The sequence below is a fragment of the Rhinopithecus bieti genome, unplaced genomic scaffold (genome assembly GCF_001698545.2).
Source record: "Rhinopithecus bieti isolate Rb0 unplaced genomic scaffold, ASM169854v2 scaffold_1853, whole genome shotgun sequence".
Classification (NCBI taxonomy): Eukaryota; Metazoa; Chordata; class Mammalia; order Primates; family Cercopithecidae; genus Rhinopithecus; species Rhinopithecus bieti.
This window is the reverse complement of record NW_016804151.1, coordinates 2,241,171-2,262,039: the sequence shown is the minus strand read 5'-3', so window position 1 is coordinate 2,262,039 and position 20,869 is coordinate 2,241,171. Positions and strand designations below refer to the sequence as shown.

Here is a 20,869-nt window from a genome sequence, read left to right as displayed (position 1 = left end):
GGGAAATAATTATGATTTTCCCCTTTATTTCTTAGATTTAATTTTTTAGCCTATAAAAAATTGCCTACATGAATGGCTCTATAAATACAGATATAGCTACCAAGCTCCATTTGGCTGTCAATTTTCCTTTCAATCAAGTTTATTTAGTAACCTCTGTTTTCTCATCACTGGATTAGGTCTATCTACAAACATGAAATGCAGAATATTTTGTTTTCAAGATGCCAGAAAAAATGTTAGACCCTACCCACTCCTCATCTAATTTACTTTCCTCTTTGGGCCTTGATTTTATCATCTGTATTATGAGAAAGTAGGATCAGATGATCAATAAGATGTCTTCCAGCTCAATATCTTATGAATATATAGTTTATATGTTCATAGAATGGATATAAGGATATGAGAAATACAAAATGTGAGTTAGTAGATTTTTGTGTTTAAGCTTATGGATTTCCTGGCTCCTAAGAAGGGATTGAGAGGAATCAAATTTGCACATATATACTTTTCTATATTTAGGTTATATATTCTGTACATATCTAAATAACCGATTCTGGATTAGCAAAACACACTTTTTAGAAAAGGGAAAGAAGTGAATGCCCTGTAAGAATATTCATGACACAAGTTATGTAATTCAATGCTTCTGTCACCAAAACCAATACACACTGTTTGGATATTACATTGGGACATCCACTTAAATTGTCAGGCTTCCAGTCTTGCTTGGAACTTCAGTTATGGAACAAAGGCAGAAAGGCTGACCTATAAAGTGTAAGAAACCTCATTGAAACCATTGAATCTTGGCTCTTCCAAGATTCATATCACCTTTATCATCACCCTCAAAGATGGGAAGGCTTTTAGTCATTATTTTTTCAGCAATTCCTACTGTTAAAGGCTTACATTTTTATCACTTTTTTTCAGCTGGGAAAAACAGAAGTGGAGATGCTTAGAAAAGTGGGTTGACCAGTTCTGTATCAGTGAGAGCTGGAATTAGAATTCAGTTTCTTAATGAAGTTTTGGGCTACAACTTGGACCTTTCTTTGTATCATTTAATAAGAGAAAGAGGAGTTTGCTGAAGAAAATCTTGTTTCAGATTAGCTTAATTTAAATATCTCCATGTAATTAAGCAAGTTTTTAGAAATTCTTTTTTTAATGATAGACCTGCAAATAAGATAATTTCAAAGGCACTTGAATTTGCTTTATATAAGTAAATCTTTGAGAATTAAAACATAACATCCAAAGTTGACTTGGCTTGTCATAAGGCATTTTGAAGTTTCTAAAAGAGGCATTAAACATATAGAATCATTGAATTTGGGGGCAGGTATTAGATATAGTCTATTTACAGATAAGAAAACAGAAACCTAGAGAGGGTAGGTGAACCATTCGTGATCACTTAGCTAGTTAATTCACCAGAAACTCCTGATTCCTACACTATGGTTCTTCCTATTATCAATGAAGCCATCCTTACATAGATTTTTTTCCCACTGAATGTTTACTCGTGCTAGGTACTATTTGAGGCATTGGAGATACAACCATCCATTGGAGAAGGTTTTGAACTATTTGCACTCACAGTCAAGATGCAGGGTGGGGACAAAAGAGTGACATGCTCAAGGGACAATGGGAAGATGAGAGGAGGGAGGGGCTGCCTTAGCCTTCTGGGGAGTCAGGAAAACCTGCATTGGAAGATAATGCTTCAGCTAATACCAGAAGGAGGAGGATAAATTCTTTAAGCAGACAAGAGGATGGGAATCGGTGGGTAGGGGCGGGAGTCTTACTAGGCAGGAACAGCAAGTTTTCCTGAATAGCTCAAGTTGAGTATTCCTGTGGGAAAGTGGTGGAGATGAAGCTGAAAAGCTGGTGAAGTGGGAAGCAGTTCACAAAGGATCTTGTGAATCATGCTAAAGGAACACTCTTCATTCTCTCCTACGCGAAAGGAAATACAGGAAAAATTACCAACATTGTTAACTCTCCAAATTTTGCTTCTCTTGTGTGGTCTATATTTTGGGAAATATAGAAAGTGAGTCTAATCCGATCAGCACTAGGGGGCACCACAGTAAAAGTAACCATTCTCTTGTGTCTGAAGACAGCTGATCCTTTTTTCCTGAAGAGTTGATTAGAAAACTTCTCAGGCAGTCAAGGGCTCATCCACATATAAGAGAATGAACAATATCAGGGGCAGCTAATATTATTCACTATTTGCACAGTGATGATATTTTCTAAATGAAGTGTTTAGATATAAGTTTTGATCCAGGTACTCAAAATAGGACAGAATAATTTGGACGGGAATGATGCTGGAAAATATTGCACGTTTATACACATATAGATCCAAATACACACACACAGAGGAGAGTTGGGAAACAAGCAGTAAGGCTCTAGGTATAGATCTAGGGATACAATCTCTCTGTTCCTCTTCTCTGACCTCAGTTGCTGGTTACTAGTACTGAGTAGACCCAGCCTTGTTTAGGGGCTGGCCACCTTGGCCTTCCACTTCTTCTTCTTCTTCTTTTTTTTTTTTTTTTTTTTTTTTTAACATATATATACCAATTACTTCCCTCTCAAATGGCAGCTTCCCCCACTTCAGGGATTCTCCATTCATGGAAAACGAAAGTTAATCCTTTTGCATCATTTGGGTTAGAGGAGCTACATACAGTGTTGTTGTTACTATTTAATGAGGGAAAAATAACCCAGCTGAGTTATAAGTGGCAAAGTTTATGTCTCCATAGTCACTAATGAAATACATGGTAGAGTTGGATTGAAACCGAATTTTCCAGCATCCTATGCTTTGTATATTTCGTTTGTAGTCACCCATACTTTTGATAACCAATCTTTCAAACAAAGGCATTAAAACATTTGTTTATACAAAACTTTAAGACATCAACTCAGATTTTGGAGGAGTTGTTGAAGTATAAAGGGAGTGCCCTGGGCCAGGAACCAGACTTTTTCAGTCCGGGCTTTCGCCTGTTGACCCAAGTAAATTTCTTGAAATTCCCTGGGCATCAGTTTAATCATTTCCAAGACTGGAATTTGGTTGTGGTGAGGATTAATTGATACACAGCTTTGTAAATGCTAAGATTATTATTATCGTTATTTACGAACATGCTTCCATAAACATACTGCTACTAAAATGTTGACTTTGTAGTATGTGTGTGCACACATACACACACACTGTAACTCAAATCTCAGAAAGCATATCATAGTTAAGGTTAGCCATAACTTCATGAACCTTGATTTTCCCAGTGTAATTTTTAGGATTAAAAAAATCCACTTTGGAAGAGTCCTATTATTTTTAAACATAGATTTCTAATTAAGAGCTCATGGGTGAATTAGAGAACAAAAGAAGAATGAAGGGGAGAATTTATGAGGTTATGAAGTATGATTAGGTTCAGTATCTGTTTGCCTGTGGTTCAGAGATCTAAAATTACCTACTTAGAGCACATGGCTTAGGCTATTTCCGTTTCTTCTTATTTTGATATATTTCATTCAATTCTCCAATGACTTGGCTACCAAATAAGGCAGGAAATTAGATTTATAAGAGGCATATCATCTGGTTCGCTAAACTAGAAGCATTGGGGAATATTACTGGTATAACTAAATTTTTTTTTTTCAGTAGATCTTTCATTCTGAAATGCACCTTAATTTTTATAAGTTTGCCTAGCTTGATAACATGCAAATGCTATTTAAGAACACTCTGGTACTGTGAGAGACTAAATTTCTGTTGTTATAATTTGGACAGAAAGATGGACAGACAGACCTGAACTTTAATTCTTCTTATACTAATTTAATAAGAACTTATGGTTAGAGAGCTTTCATTCCCAAAGTACTATATTGAACAGGTAGGGAAGTGAGGGCTCCAGTGAGTTTAAGTGGTGTACCCTCAGGGCTGGGCTCCCCAACAGGCAGCCAGACCTTCATCCTAGAAAGCCAGTGAAACTATCAAAGATCAGGATGGAATGACAATATTACAAAAATTATAAAGAACATCAAAACATGCATCAAAGGAAAGCATCTTAATGAGTTATAAAATAAGTTGTAAAATGTGTATTTTACAGTTTTGCACACTCTATAAAAATACAGTTTTCTACACTCTATAAAAAATTCAAAACCATGAAGTAGTTTCTTAGGACTATTGGAACAAATTACTGCAAACTGGGTAAATTATAACAACAGAAATTTAGTCTCTCACAGTGCTGGTGAACAGAAATGTGAAATTCAGGTGTCGGAATGCCATGCTCCTCTGAAGCCTCTAGAGAAGAATCCTTCCTTGCTTCTTTCTGGTTTCTGGTGGCTCCCAGCAATCCTCAAGGTTCTTTGGTTTGTAGCTGTATTGCTCCAAGCTCTGCCTCTATATTCACATGGCCTTCTTTCAAATGTGTATCTTGTGTGTCTTCTCCTTTTCTTCAAGGACACCAGTCATATTAGATTTAGGGCCTACCCTAATCCAGTTGACCTCATGTTAACTTAACTAATTACATCTACAAAGACCCTATTTCCAAATAAAGTCACATTCTGAGGTTCCACATGGACATGAAGTTTGGAGGGACACTATTCAAACTACTATAAAACGCTTATTCATTTACTTATTCAGCAATGTTTGTGGAGCATCAGTTACCTGTCAGGCACTGAGGACACAAAGGTGAGCAAAATAGACATGGTCCTCCCTGCTCTCCCAGATTTTGCAACCCAGTAGGAAAACAAGGCAGCTAAACAAGCAATAGCATGTGATAAGCACTGGATAACCAAGGAGGGTACGGTTCTTCAGTAAGAAGTTTCACAGAAAGCTGCCTACCAGCTTTAATACCTAGTATATCAATTGGGATTATAAAGTGAGCATACTTGTTTTTTGCATTAGGTAGTTGGTTTCACTTCCATTAATTAACAGGAGGGGTTTAGTTTAAAATGACACGGTCATCATTGTCACCACCATAATCCTCATCCCACTGCTATTCTGTGATGATGTTACCATTCGCCAGTCTCAGTTTGTATCAGAGCATAGGTTGAGGATTATTTAGCCTCCCACAGATGAAGTGAAGAGCTTCACTGCATGTACAACACTAGGGATGATCTTTTTTTAACTTTTAGTTTAGGTTTAGGGGTACATGTGCAAGCTTGTTATACAGGTAAACTGTGTGTCATAGGGGTTTGGGGTACAGATTATTTCATCACTCGGGTAATAAGCATAGTACAGGAATAATCTTTTTGTTTGTTTTTTGAGATGGAGTCTTGCTCTGTCGCCCAGGCTGGAGTTTAGCGGCACGATCTCGGCTCACGGCAAGCTCCGCCTCCCGGGTTCACGCCATTCTAGTACAGGAATAATCTTAGTTGCTCATTTACTATCAGAGGGACCCACTTGGGGAAAAAGAGGCCTGCTGCTTTTGTTACAGCAGAGGGGTCTATTGTGTTGAAAGTGATCTTCTGTTCGGAAGGTCTTCTTATCACACAATCCTTTGAAATCTGTCTCGCTTTTGAATATTGTGATTCGCCTAATCTTTGAAATGGAAATTTTTCATTAGACAGTTTATTCCAATAATCTAAATTGAATTTAGACATTGAAATGAGAATATTAGAAGCTGAGGAAGGGAAAGAACATTCAAGCGAAGAACCCAGGTGTGCCTAGTCCCAGTGCGATGTCTTGTTCACTCTACCAGGTTGCCTTCTCAAGACAATATTCCCTCCTTGTTATATAGCAAATTAGAAAAAGGAATGAGTGATTTCAAATAAAGAGATTGACTGCAATAATTCTGCTACTGTCTTTGTATTCGAGGATGAATGGACCAATTTCTTTTTTTTTCTTCTCTACATTGAACTTTTATTATGACAATATACAACTGGTAATGTGCACCATGACTGAAAAGAGTTCTCATATAATTTGATTTGGTACTGGCATAAGAATAGACAGATCAACGTTTGGAATTTAGAATCCGAAACGAAACCTGCACATTTATGGTCAATTGATTTTCTTTCCTTTTTTTTTTTCTTTAACTTTAATTTTACGTTTCAGGGTATATGTGCAGATGTGCAGGTTTGTTACATAGGTAAATGTGTGCCATGATGGCTTGCTGCACAGATCAACCCATCTGTTGGGTATTAAGCCCAGCATCCATTAGCTATTTTTCCTGATGCTCTCCCTCCCCTTGCCCCTGCAACGGGCACCAGTGTGTGTTGTTTTCCCACATGTGTTCTCATTGTTCAGCTCCCACTTATAAGTGAGAACACGCAGTGTTTTTCTGTTCCTGTGTTAGTTTGCTGAGGATAATGGCTTCTGGATCCATCCATGTCCCTGCCAAGGACATGATCTTATTCCTTTTGATGGCTGCACAGTATTCCATTATATGGTGTGTATGTACCACATTTTCTTTCTCCAATCTGTCATTGATGGGCATTTGGGTTGATTCCATGTCTTTGTTACTGTGAATAGTGCTGCAATAAACGTATGTGTGCATGTATCTTTAGAATAGAATGATTTATATTCCTGTGGGTATATAATGGAATTCCTTTGGGTATGTAATCCCAGTAATGGACTTTCTGGGTCAAATAGTGTTTATGCTTTTAGATCTTTGGGGAATTGCCACACTGTCTTCCACAATGGTTTAACTAATTTACATTCCCACCAGCAGTGTAAAAGTGTTCCTTTTTCTCTCCAACCTCACCAGCATCTGTTGCTTCTTGACTTTAATAATGGCCCTTCTGACTAGAGTAGGCCAATTTCTAAAACCTTGAGCAATGTATAGTGTTGACTACAGTCAATGTCAGATATTATGTGATCTTGTAGCTGATGAAGGTCCAGGTATGTTCTGAGGGGCTAAGTTCCACCTTAGTTCAACATTTATTTACTAAGTGCCATTATGTTTGAGACATGGTAGGAGGTATGGCAATGCAGTGGGTACCTTGCAAACCTACCCTTCTAGTTGCTTAGAGACTAAGCTGATCTGAGGATATTACAGTAGAGACTTACAAATCACTGAGGTGGGGACAGGAGTTCTCAGAAATGTTTTAGTAAATCCCTCTGTCAGTGGACTTTGAGCGCTTCCTCAGTTGTATGTGGGAAGGAAAACCAAGATATAAGAAAATCTTCCCTCTGACGATATGAAGAGTTGGTGCATTAGGTCAATCACATAATTTCATGTCACATGGATGCTTTTGGTTGATTTGATTGTTTATCTAAAGATAGGACTTTTCTCTCAGGAATCTGTCAGTTGCTAATTGTATTAGGGACAATGAAAGCACAGTTCATGCTCTCTCCGAAACAGAGAGGAGGGAGGCTTCTCTGCGGGGAAACTCACAGCCTTTACTTAACAGACTTGATGAGAAGAGTGGAAGTGGTTAGAGAGAGAGGAGGCTATACACAGGATGTATAGTGGGGAGGAAGGTGGAGGTTAAGAGAGAGATGACCGGGAAAATATGCTGGCGGAGATGGTAAGGGTTGGGCATGGAGAAAAAGAAGGCCTTGAATGGTAGTTAAAATAGCTTTTCTTTGTGTTCATTAAATCCCAATAAACGCTTTATTCAACAAGGTTTTCAAAGCCACACATCTTTGTCTCTAAAAACATAACTTTTGGTATAAATCTTTCTGAATATGGGAAACTGCTTCACCAAAGAATCAGTTTTTCCCATTTTTCCTACTCCTCTCTCTAGGTGGAATTCTGAACTTCCCTGATCAGAAGTCAGGGCTCATCTTTTTGTAAGGGGTCTACTTCCACTGAGAATAGACCATGTCTGTCAGATGAGGATCTATCTTCTCAGTCTACTATGGTGGCTAAGTGTGAAAAATTCTCCCTTCCTCTTCTGAGGCCCCTTGAGACACACCCTGAGAGCTTGTGAGGTCATGCTTTCATGATCTCTCAGATCTCCTCTGGTTGACATGAAGCCCAAGGTGCAGGGAGGAGAGGTTCACGTCCAGTGGTGGTGGTTTGGTGAACTGGGGAGTCCCCACCCCGGATCTGTTTCCCCACCACCCTCTACTAGCCCACATCCCACTGCCGCCCTCCACCAAGACCTTGACATTGTGGCCTTGTACCAAGCGAGGAATGGCAAGGTCCACATAGTGAGTGCAGCGCCCACTTCCTGGTTTCATGCGTGGTGAGTATCATTTGCTCCTGCCACAGATACCCTTCACCAGGACAAATGTCAAATGAGTTTAAGGTGGACAGTCCCATGCCACATCCTAGTGAGTCAGAATCAGAGGTACACACTCTTCAAAGATGAGCTCTTGAAACAAGTGTCACTTTCTTGGGAACACAGCACAGGCTACTGAATAAATGCCAGATATCAGACACTTTCCACCTTTGTTCTTGGATAAGCCAGTGCTAAAAGCGCTGAAGGAGGCCAAGAAAGAACCTAATTCTAACTCTTCTTTGTTACACCTGCATGAGGAGCCTACTTTGTATTTGCCCATGGGCCTGCAGTTCCTTGCCAGGACAGTTTTACCTAACCAGAGCCAAGGTAATAATTTTGGCAACCTGAACTACATAGACAACCCTGCAACATTGGTTGAGGAGCTCTTTCTAGAGGAGGATTTCTAGATATTCTGATACATATCTGTGTATTTTGACAACTATTCAAAAATTAATATTTAATCTTATTCAGTATTGATGATGAAAATAATTCAAATTAATTTAGGACCCTCAGATAAATGCTTTTTTTGGTGTTCTTTACTCTTACGATAGTGTAGGATAAAGAGAAGGGATGTTATCATGAACTTGGGATTCAACTGAACTCAAATGAATACATGTTTATTTCTGAGCAAGTTCTTAACAGCACTAATTTTTATTTTCCTATCTGTAAAACATGGGTCATTATTTTTTCTACATTATAATATTATTTTGAGCAGCAAATGGGATAATACATTTGAAACAGTGCATAGCACATTGTAAGTGCTCAGTAAGGTTTTATTTATTCTTTTCCTTTTTGTTTTTTGAGACAAGTTATCTCTGTCATGCAGTGGCATGATGGTGGCTCCCTGCCACCTCAATCTCCTGGGCTCGAGCGATCGTCCCACCTTAGCTTCCCAAGTAGCTGGGACCACAGGAGTGTACCACCATGTCCAGCTATTTTTTAAAAATTTTTTTTGATATTTTTTGTAGAGATGGGGTTTCACCATGTTGTCCAGGCTGATCTTGTACCCCTGAGTGCAAGCAATCAGCCTGCTTTGACCTCCCAAAGTGCTGGGATTACAGATGTGAGCCACCACACCAGGCCCTTTTTCTTGAATGCACAAAGGATGGTCTCATTTCTAGACCTTTCTTCTTACTATTAATAATTGTAGAATGTCTTTTGCTTATCTGGGTCATCTCTGTCTTTCAAGGCCTAAGTCCAGGTCTTTCCTCCTTGTGCTGTCAAAGCCTACAATGATTTTTGTGTTCTTTGAAACCTTATGACTTATATTGCCTGTAGGTATTTACTAAAGGTTTTATGTGTACAGGGACAATTTTCCCAACTGGCATAGAAGTTCATCAGAAGTAAGGATCGTATGTTCTATCCCCTCATGTTCCAAGAGTTGAGTGTAATAATTGCTGCACAGCAAGTACTCAATAATTGCTGATACTATTTTTAACCAAACTACCAAATAATATGACAATCACATTATTCATTCAAGTACTGAATAACACTTACAGCAGAGAAAAAGTTTCTTGAGCACCAGCTTTCAGACAGGCATGCTTTTTGCACAGGGTGTGGTTGAAGATAAATTCTCTGGATTTAGACTTTTGGAAGTTCATAGTTAACGGCAGTGATTTTAAAATCTGAACCTTGGTTATTTGTAAAAATGAAGATTCCTGGATCTACCCAGACCTTTTGAATTAGAGTCTTTGTGAATAATCAGACCATCTGCACTTAAAACAACAACAACAACAAAAACAACAGCAACAACATATTTTGGTAGTGATTCTAATGCACAAATTTAGAGTGTAAGAACCACTGGGCTGGTAACCTTCCTGTTGCGTTATCAGCTGCTACAGACATGACGCTTGTACATTACATTATTCAGTCATTTGGTCAAATAGCCCATATTTGCCAAGTGGGTAGTTGATTGTTCCTATTTTTTTTTTTTTTTTTTTTTTTTTTTTTGCTTCACTTATGGGAGCCCTCAAACCCAAGAAGGAAGCCTGGAGTGTGGGGTCTCCCTTTTCTTTCTCATGATGAGGTCATTGCCAGTCATCTGTATGGGAACTTCTTCTTTTCTCTAAGATTGCTATTAAAGTGGACACAAGGAATGGAATATTAAAATCTTCATAGAATGCTTTTCTTACTTCAAATTTGCATGGGAGAAAAATAGTACTTGTGTGGTATAATAAAAATTATACTGAAATTGTAGGGTGTGCATCAAATCTCTTCACTTCTGTGAGCCTTGATTGCTTCATATGCAAAATATAATGTTCAACTAGAGTATGACTTCTTTTGCATTTTTTTCATGCTTCAAAGACCATTACATTCAAAATTCAGGGATATGCTTCAAATCTGGCATGGATACTCATGAGCATTTACATTTCATCCTTGAGTATGGTGTGGACTCTTCAGACCTTCCAGATTGAAGAAGCTTTATTCTATAGACTGTGCTTAGATGGAAGCCCCCTGGCCCTTTGATATTTTCTGTTTTCTTTGAGCATGTGGAGAAGATCTGGAGATTTTGCTTTTCTTGATATACAAAATACGAAGTCTGTGTGTGTGGGTAGACCAAATGTCTTCTGATTGTTTTCTGTCAGCCTTTCTCATGAAACCCAAATTCTTTCGTATTGTCTCTCTGAGGTACAGAGAGTCAGAGCACTGATATGATAACTTTGTTAGTCTTTGTTTTCTTCTTTAATCCATTCCTTTGTTCTGTTGTCATATATTAAGTTGATATGATATTATGTAGAATAAATTATGAACATGACATGGATATTATTTTCCACATGCATCCAAGAATAATTGCTGATGTTTATTAACTTCTTGCAATGTTCCATGCCAGATCCTGATCACTGACATATATTATTTCATTCAAACTTTACAACTCTCTGATATACAGATTTTTACTATCTCCATTTTACAGATTAAGAAACAAAATCAGAGAGATAAGTGCAGTTTTCCCAAGGTCACACAGCGAAGTAGTCTTGAGTAGAGGAGATAAGACTTGTATTCACTAGCAGTATAATAAGTCAATAGAGTGTTTTTTTAATATTGGGGTTAACTGTCAGTGTTGTACATTCTGTGGGTTTTGACAAATGTATATAATGACATGTATTCACCATTACAGAATCATATAGGATACTTTCACTACCGTAAAAATACCCTGTGCTGTACCTGTTTATTAATCCTCCACTCCTAACCCCTGACACCCAATGATCTTTTTAATCTCCATAGTTTTGCTTTTTCCAGAATGTCATATAGTTAGGTCATTCAGTACATACTGTTTTCAGATTGGCTTCTCTTGTATAATAATATGCATTTAAGATTCCTCCATGTCTTTTCATAGCTTGATAGTTCATTTATTTTTAGTGCTGAATAATGTTCCATTGTACGTTTGTATCAGTTTATTTATCCATTCACCTACTGAAGGACATTTTGGCTGCTTCCAAGTTTTGACAATTATGAACAAAGCTTCTATAAACTTCTGTGTGAATGAGTGACTTTAAATACTTGTATGGGAATACAGAAACTGAAACTCAAGGAGTTGATTTAGGCCTTGAAGATGGTAAGATTTTCATGGGCAGAGAGGGATCTCGGCTCACTGCAACCTCTGTCTCCTGGGTTCAAGCGATTCTTGTGCGTCAGCCTCCCCGGTAGCTAAGATTATGGGTACATGCCACCATGCCTTGCTAATTTTTGTGTTTTTTATAGAGATAGGCTTTTGCCATGTTGGCCAGTCTGGTCTCAAACTCCTGATCTCATGTGATCTGCCTGCCTCGGCCTCCCAAAGTGCTGGGATTACAAGTGTGAGCCACTGCACCTGGCCTACTTTTTTAAAACGCTTACCATGTACCATGTGCTGGCAAACTTCTGGATGCTTTAAGTTATCCTATCTAAACTTGGTGTTCATCTTCTGGAAAGTTCCACCAACAGTATTATGTCTTATTTTCACATGTATAAAAGCTAAAGCTAAGAAATGCTATAACTTTTCCAAATTCAAAGAACCAGAAAAGTCACAGTTTGAACTAAATCTGACTCCAAAATCTATGCTCTTTGTGCCACCCTACCAGGCTGCCTACCCAAGTGCAAGGAGATCAGAACAAATAGCTGGATAGACATTAGACACCGAAAGGATATATGTGGCACTAAGGTTTGACAATGAGGTTGGAGCCAGGCTCTTCAGCACTTTGACTTGGACACTGTGGGGGTGTCTCTGGGTACTGGGGTAGTCAGCATGAGGTCATCAGGTATGGAAGATGAGGGGGAAGATGGTTGGAAGACCAATGAACAAGAGGAAGGATCATCTTCTTCTACTTCACAACATTGCCTAAACTTGATGTTAGTTAGTTAAACTTGATGTTAGTTAGTAAGAGACTTCTGAGGATATGCAAACTTCCACCCCTACGTGACCTTCAGGAGAAGGAACAGGATGCCTGAGTCTGGAGTTTCAGTAGATCAGCTTCCTCCAGGTTGATCTACTGGAAGTCTAGACTCCAACACGGAGAAAGTCACATGTGCTTTACTCACTCACTGCCTGTCAGCATCATGGTCTCAGAGAATATTTGGTCACCACCACCCTTACTTCATCAGGGCACTTCAAAAAGTTGGAACATTCCTTAAGTTGCAGATTATTTTTGGAGATCTTTGCAAAGTCAGTCAAAATAATCAAATCACAAGGGCTTTTAGATCAGGGAGTGAAAGTAAATTTGGGAATGAGGAAGCTTTAGGTTTTTTTCTTTTTTATTAAATCAAAGTCACAACTTTTAAAATCTAAATCCTGGAAAGCTAGTGCTGAAAGGAATGCCCCTGCTCTTCTAGTGACTTTTAAAGATGAGAAACTGCCATCTAAGGAGATTATGAAACTTGCTTAAGTTGGCACAGTGCCTGCCTGCCTGGCATTAGCACTCTGTTGCTGCACGCTGAGGCCTGTGCTGTTGTGCTACTCCACAGACAGCTTCTTTCTGACATTTAGCACGTGGCAATTCATGCTGGCACTAACTAGCCCAGAGAGCAGTGGAAACATTTCTTTACCCAGGGAACTATGGTGGTAGGGTAATTTGCTGTCTGACAGGTTTTCTTCCAGAGCATTGCCCTTAAGCACGAAGGACACTAATTAGCCATCATGCCATGAACAGTACACAGAAGCAGGAGAGCTAAAGACTTCTGCTTCTACCCAAGTCAGTGCCTCTCTCCATGTGCTCAGCACATTGAACTCATATTGTTCCTGCAGCCTAGTCCCTGGCAGGGCTCAGAATGGCTCTGCATCCTTCCTATGCTGCCTGTTGGTTTTAGCTTGGTAAGGCTTGTGATTATGCTTATAACAGAAGTAGGGAATTCCTCATCTGTGTGGGCAGGTGCCAGTGGAATATGCTTGACTAAAGCTACTAGTGTGCCAGAAGAGTGGGAAACAGGAATTCCACTACCCAGGGCACAAAAACAAATCTGTCTCCTCATTTTTTATTAGGACGTCATGCCAAAATAACCTTGTGGGAAGAGCCATTGTTCTTGGCAGGCATAATAGATGTTTTTTTTTGAGATGGAGTCTCACTCTGTCGTTCAGGCTGAAGAGCAGTGGTGCGATCTTGGCTCACTGCAACCTGTGCCTCCCAGGTTTCAGTGATTCTCCTGCCTCAGCTTCCCAAGTAGCTGGGATTATAGGCAGATGCCACCATGCCTGGATAATTTTTTTTTTTTTTAGTAGAGACAGGGTTTCACCGTGTTGGCCAGGCTGGTCTTGAACTCCTGATCTCAGCTGATCCGCCCACCTTGGCCTCCCAAAGTGCTGGGATTACAGGCATGAGCCACCGTGCCCAGCAGATATTTTTTTCTATTTTCTTTTTTAGTAGGTAATACAAACATATGGCACAACATTTTTTAAAAAATTAGACCATGAAAAGTAAAGGTTAATCCTACTCCTGACCTCAGGCTTCCAATTTTTTTCTCCAGGGACAACATTTGCAGCTAGTGTCTTGTGTATTCTTTCAGATACATTAATATACTGTATATTCTTACAATGCCCATACAGGTGTTATTATTATTATTTAACACAAATGGCAATATACTTTATGTATAATTCTGTCCATCCCCCCACTTTTTTTTTACTTAAGAGATCTTGGAGTTGGCTCCATATTGAGCTTTTTTGTTCTTTTAACTACAAAAGTACTATAAACTTTTTATCTATCAGGTTTCCTCTCTTCACTGTTTTACTTCTCTTTTTGCAATGAACTGACTTAATTCAAGTTAGGTTTTGTAAGCTGTTGAAGAGAAAGATCCAATGTTTAAAAAAGCTACACCAAATATATTGAGATCTGATGGATTGGGACAGTTTTTATTGCCTTTGTCTCCTGAAAATAGGATGCTTTTACTCCTGCGTTAAAGTGAAAGACCAAATATGCAGGAAGCTTCCAGAACTCACTCCCAGTGCATTCTGGGAGTCTGTGGCCATGATGTATTGATTGAACACAGCATTCTCCATTAGGGAATCTCTATGACTGAATGGGTTTCTTAACACTATGACTATAGTGCTACGTTATCCAAAATGGGAAATTGGGGCACAGTGAGACAAAACAGTATACCAAAGAAGAGTTTGGCAGAGATGTGGACAGATCTCAGACACTTGAATGAAAGAGCACAATAGTCCTAATTTATCTTAAGAGATGTTAAGGAAAAGAAGGGGGCAGGTGGAAGTCTAGGTCCAATCTTCATAGAAAAAGTCAGGGCCGGGCATGACAGCTCACGCCTGTAATTCCAGCACTTTGGGAGGTTGGGTGAGAGGATTGCTTGAGGTCAGGAGTTTGAGACCAGCCTGGGCCATACGCAAAACCCCATCTCCACCCCTACCCCCAAAACTCCAAAAAACAAAAATTAATCAGGTGTGGTGGTACGTATCTATAGTCCCAGCTACTCAGCAGACTGAGGTGGGAGGATCACTGAGCCCAGGGAGGTCAAGGGTGCAGTGAACTGTGATTGTGTCACTGCACTCCAGTCTGGGTGTCAGAATGAGACCCTGACTCAAAAAAAGAAAAAAAGGAAAGTGTTTGGTCTTTTTTTTTTACAGGCTACTTCATGTCTGCTTCGCTGTTCCTTTGAATATGACGAGAATTTCATTTGTTCATGTTTTTTTCCTAAAAATATATCTTTCTTCCTCCCTCAGGTATCACATCAGTATCCTCGAATTCAAAGTATCAAAGTACAATTTACCGGTAAGTGTTGTCAGAAGTTTAATTGATTCATATTTTTGAAAGAATCTTCTCTTCAGTCTCTTAATTTCCTCCAGAACACAAGGTCTCTCCTTTTCCTTAGGGAAGGAATTAAATTCCAATTAAATCCCAGGATTGTTGTAGCCTGCATATTATTTTCATTAGGGATACAGGTGTATAAAGAGAAAAGGGGATTAATTATTCATCAAATATGTGTTTGTCTCTGTACTAATCACTCTATGTTCCTCATTTAATCCTCCACAGAAACTTCTGGGTAGAAATTATTTCCATTTCTTAGTTAGGGAAACTAAGGCTTTACTTCTTACAAGTCTGTCTGACTGTAAGACACATTATTACCTGCTAATTGTATTCTGGGGCAAGAGTTTACCTTAATGAAAGTTGGGGAAGCCCTTGATAGAATAAAACTTTGACTCCAGAGAGAGGATTGTTTGGGTCCATGATTAACGCTAGCATAACCCCTAGTGGTTTCCACATGAATATTCATTTTTTAGTTAAGTTCTCCTGAGCCTGAGGGAAGAGGAGTATTTCTTGCCCTCCATAAGTGGTCCCCATTTTCAGTTCAAAGTATGTCCCTCTTCACTGGTACAAAGCAAGAACTACTGAATTGTGACTAGCAGTAGGGACCTATTCTTTTGCTTAATGAAGGAACATGGACCAGAACAGGGTGTGTCGAAGATGTGGTTGCTTGGCTATTCAGGATTTTAGTGCTAATGTGGAAATAAAAGAAGTTCAGGCTTTTTGGCTTGCACTTGGGATGGCCCTGCACAAAACAACTTAATCTATCACTGCCTCCTACTCCTCTTCCTCCTGTTCTTTCTCCTGTGGCAGTGACTCTTCCCAAAGTACCTTCTGGGAAAAACTAGCAATAGGAGGTAGAGAAGAGAAACAAGTATGTGCCCTTGAGCTCTTCCACCTGCAGCTTTGAGAGGCCACCCTGAATCCACAGATATGCTGTGCACAGCTGCATTATTAAGCTTAAGCAACTGCTAACAAAGGCTGCTAGTAACTGCTGTGGATGGGTCCAATGTCTGGGGCATGTGGAAAATTTGCATTTCATGGTCAGATGACAGAAAGACAACAGTTGAAAACAATTGCTTTGAGTCAAGCTTCAGAGTATGGGTAGCATGCAGGGCTAAGGCATGGGGCACTACTGCCACCCTTTGCCCATAGTTCATCCACTGAGCAAGAAAGGAGGCACTGAAGTGGCCAATCCATCCCTGTTCTGAAAAATTAGGGAAACCCTGAAGCCACCTGTCCTGCCATAGGTGCTTTGTGACAATTTCTGTAATCTCTCAGCTCCTGAATCTCAACCCCATCTGAGACTCTCTTGGCCACTAGTGTTAGCATTGCCCGTTCTTCCATTCCACAGGTAAAGCAGTTTTCACCCCGCAGGTGAAACTTCTTTTCCTTCCTTCCTTCCTTCCTTCCTTCCTTCCTTCCTTCCTTCCTTCCTTTCCTTCGCTTCGTTCGAGCTTCTTTCTTTCTTTCTTCGCTTGCTTTGCTTGTTCTTTCTCTCTTTCTCTGTTTCCTCTCTTTGCTCTCTTTCTGTCTGCTTTCTCTTTCTTTTCTCTCTTGTCTCTCTTTCTCCTTCTTGCTTTCTTCCTCCCCCCTCCCTCGTCTCGCCTCCCTCACGCTCAACCTCCCCTCCCTCACCTCCCTTCTTCCTTCCTTCCCTTCGTTCCTCCTTCCTTCCTTCCTTCTCTCTTCCTTTCTTGCTTTCTTCCTTTCTTTCTTTCTTTTCTTTCTTGTCTTACTCTGTTACCCAGGCTGGAGTGCAGTGGCGCGATCTCAGCTCACTGCTTTTAATTTTTGAAAATCTCTCCCTATCACTTTCTCTTCATCTGATTGCAGATGTACTAGAAGGTTGTTACCCAATTCTATGCTTCAGAATTAATTAACATTTTTTCCCCCTATCTTTCCTAGAATATAAGAAGGAGGAGGGTTTCATCCTCACTTCACAAAAGGAGGATGAAATCATGAAGGTGCAGAACAACTCAGTTATCATCAACTGTGATGGGTTTTATCTCATCTCCCTGAAGGGCTACTTCTCCCAGGAAGTCAACATCAGCCTTCATTACCAGAAGGATGAGGAGCCCCTCTTCCAACTGAAGAAGGTCAGGTCTGTCAACTCCTTGATGGTGGCTTCTCTGACTTACAAAGACAAAGTCTACTTGAATGTGACCACTGACAATCTCTCCCTGGATGACTTCCATGTGAATGGTGGAGAACTGATTCTTATCCATCAAAATCCTGGTGAATTCTGTGTCCTCTGAGGGGCTGAGGGCAACGTCTAAAACCAGGCACCAGCATGAACACCAAGTTGGGGGTGGACAGGACATGGATTCTTCATTGCAAGTGAAGGAGCCTCCCAGCTCAGCCACATGGGATGTGACAAGAAGCAGATCCCGGCCCTCCCGCCCCCCACCCCTCAGGGATATTTAAAACTTATTTTATATGCCGCTTAATCTTATTTATCCTTATATTTTCTAAATTGCCTAGCCCTCACACCCCAAGATTGCCTTGAGCCTACTAGGCACCTTTGTGAGAAAGAAAAAATAGATGCCTCTTCTTCAAGACGCATTGTTTCTATTGGTCAGGCAATTGTCATAATAAACTTATGTCACTGAAAACGGTACCTGACTACCATTTGCTGGAAATTTGACATGTGTGTGGCATTATCAAAATGAAGAGGAGCAAGGAGTGAAGGAGTGGGATTATGAATCTGCCAAAGGTGGTATGAACCAACCCCTGGAAGCCAAAGCGGCCTCTCCAAGGTTGAATTGGTTTCAGTTTGTATATTGCCTAAATTTAAACTTTTTCGTTTGGTGGGGGTTCAAAAGAAGAATCAGCTTGTGAAAAATCAGGACTTGAAGAGAGCCGTCTAAGAAATACCACGAGCTTTTTTTCTTTACCATTTTGCTTTCCCAGTCCCCAAACATAATTAATAGAAATTTCCCTTCAAAGAACTGTCCGGGGATGTGATGCTGTGAAGAATCTAATCAGTGACTTAAGAGAGATTTTCTTCTATACAGGGAGAGTGAGCTAACTTATTGTGAAGGGTTAGCTTTACTGTACAGGATAGCAGGGAACTGGACATCTCAGGGTAAAAGTCAGTACAGATTTTAATAGTCTGGGGAGGAAAACACATTCTTTGCCACAGACAGGCAAAGCAACACGTGCTCATCTTCCTGCCTATGCTGAGATACACACTCAGCTCCATGTCTTTTGCACACATACACATTACTGGTTTCAAGAAATGAGGTGATCCTATTATCAAATTCAATTTGATGTCAAATAGCACTAAGAAGTTATTGTGCCTTATGAAAAATAATGATCTCTGTCTAGAAATACCATAGACCACATATAGTCTCACATTGATAACTGAAACTAGAAGGGTCTATAATCAGCCAATGCCAGGGCTTCAGTGGAATAGGATCCCCTTATGTTTAGTTGAAATGTCCCCTTGACTTGATATAATGTGTTATGCTTATGATGCTGTGGATAATCTGATTTTTCATGTCAGCTTTCCAGATGATTTGTAACTTCTCTGTGCCAAAACTTTTACAAACATAAATTTTTGAGATATATATTTTTAAATTGTAGCAAATGTTTCCCTCACATTTTAAATAGAGGATACAACATATCACAGAATCTTTCTGGATGATTCTGTGTTATCAAGGACTTGTACTGTGCTATAGTTATCTCTAGAATCTCCAGAAAGGTGGAGGGCTGTTCGCCCTTACACTAAATGGTCTCAGTTGGATTTTTTTTCCCCCTGTTTTCTATTTCCTCTTAAGTATATCTTCAACTATATTCCCATCCCTCTATTTTAATCTGTTATGAAGGAAGGTAAATAAAATGCTAAGTAGAAGAAATTGTATGTAAGGTAAGAGGAATCAAGTTCTGAGTGACTGCCAGGGCACTCACAGAATTATAATCATAGCTAAATATTTATGGAGGGCCTACTGTGGACCAGGCACTGGGCTAAATACTTATATTTACAAGAATCATTCTGAGACAGATATTCAGTGATATCTGGCTCCACTACTCAGAAGATTGTGTGTGTGTGTGTGTGTGTGTGTGTGTGTGTGTAGTTTACTTTTTGTTATTGACAATGTTCTGCAAAATTGCAGTTACTCAGTGAGTTATATCCAACAAAGTAAATGTTTATGACTATAGGTAATATTTAAGAAAATGCCCGGTTCATTTTTTAAGTTTGGAATTTTTGTCTATATTTCTCATGGATGTGCAGTGCACATGCCAGGCCTAAATATAACTGTCGTGTGCGTTGTTTGTGCTTGATGTCATGGTCCCCTCTTATAGGTGCTCACTCCCTTTGGGTGCACCTGGCCGGCTCTTCCCATGCTGGCCTCTTCAACCACACAGGGATATTTCTGCTATGCACCAGCCTCACTCTACCTTCCTTCCATCAAAAATATGTGTTGTGTGTCTCAGTCCTTTTAAGTCATGTCCTTCACAGGGAGAATTACCCCTTCTATATACATGGCAGAGTTTTGTGGAAAGAGAATTGAATGAAAAGTCACAAGATCAGAATTTTAAATTTGACTTAGCCACTAACTAGCCAAGTAACCTGGGGAAAGTCATTTCCCATTTCTGGGTCTTGCTTTTCTTTCTGTTAAATGAGAGGAATGTTAAATATCTAACAGTTTAGAATCTTATGCTTACAGTGTTAGCTGTGAATGCACATATTAAATGTCTATGTTCTTGTTACTATGAGTTAATGAGTCTAACCTTCTCCTTTACTATGTTGAATGTATTTTTTTTCCGGACAAGCTTAGATCTTCCCTCAGACATCTTTGTGAGTCCTTCAAGAGCAGTTATCAATTGTTACTTAGAGATTTTCTATTTAGAAAATGCTTAAGGGATTCCAATCCCGATCCAAATAATAATTTGTTCTTAAGTATACTGGGCAGGTCCCCTATTTTAAGCCATAATTTTGTATTTAGTGCTTTCCTGGCTCTCAGAGAGTATTAATATTGATATTAATAATATAGTTAATAGTAATATTGCTATTTACATGGAAACAAATAAAAGATCTCAGAATTCACTACTGGTTAGAGTGTTGGAGTGTTCATTTATCCTTCTCTTCTCCATGTTCTGATTAGCTCAGCCTCTGAAGAGGGGAGGATGGGGCAAGCTTTCCGGTTTCCTACTTGCCTCCAGTTTTAGCCATCAGAGACACATCTGAGGGATGATTGAGGTGGCAGAGCTCATCTTTGTTTTTGAAAAGATGCTCACTGGAAGTCCTTAGAGTCCCTTTTCATAGTTCAAGAGACTGATTTAAATAGAGTTCTACCAAGTACTGTTTTTCCTTTCCTCAGCACCTCATTTCTAACCCTGGATGATTTCGTATGTCCTCTCTCCTTAGTAGTAATTACATCTGCTGTCTCAATAAGAGATCACAATTATTAATGGGTTTGTGTAGCATAGTCTGGCCACAGTGATCTCTGTGCTACTTTTGATGGTGCTGATGATGCTGTCCTCCCTAAAACACTTCTATTCCCTGGCTCTTTTGACCTCACCCTTTTCTGGTCTTCTCT

At 39.6% G+C, this 20,869-nt stretch overlaps 1 protein-coding gene across 3 annotated transcripts in view; it reads left to right on the top strand.

The window, feature by feature from the left end:
• TNFSF4 (TNF superfamily member 4) overlaps positions 1–20,379 on the top strand; it is a 212,861-nt gene extending 192,482 nt beyond the window's left edge. For all 3 annotated transcript variants that reach the window (XM_017866913.1, XM_017866914.1, XM_017866915.1), the window contains 2 exons: positions 15,242–15,290; positions 17,232–20,379. In XM_017866913.1, the coding sequence (XP_017722402.1) occupies positions 15,242–15,290; positions 17,232–17,581 (399 nt within the window). In that variant the 3' untranslated portion in view covers positions 17,582–20,379. The remainder of the gene's footprint in view (positions 1–15,241; positions 15,291–17,231) is intronic.
• The last annotated feature ends 490 nt before the right edge of the window (positions 20,380–20,869 follow it).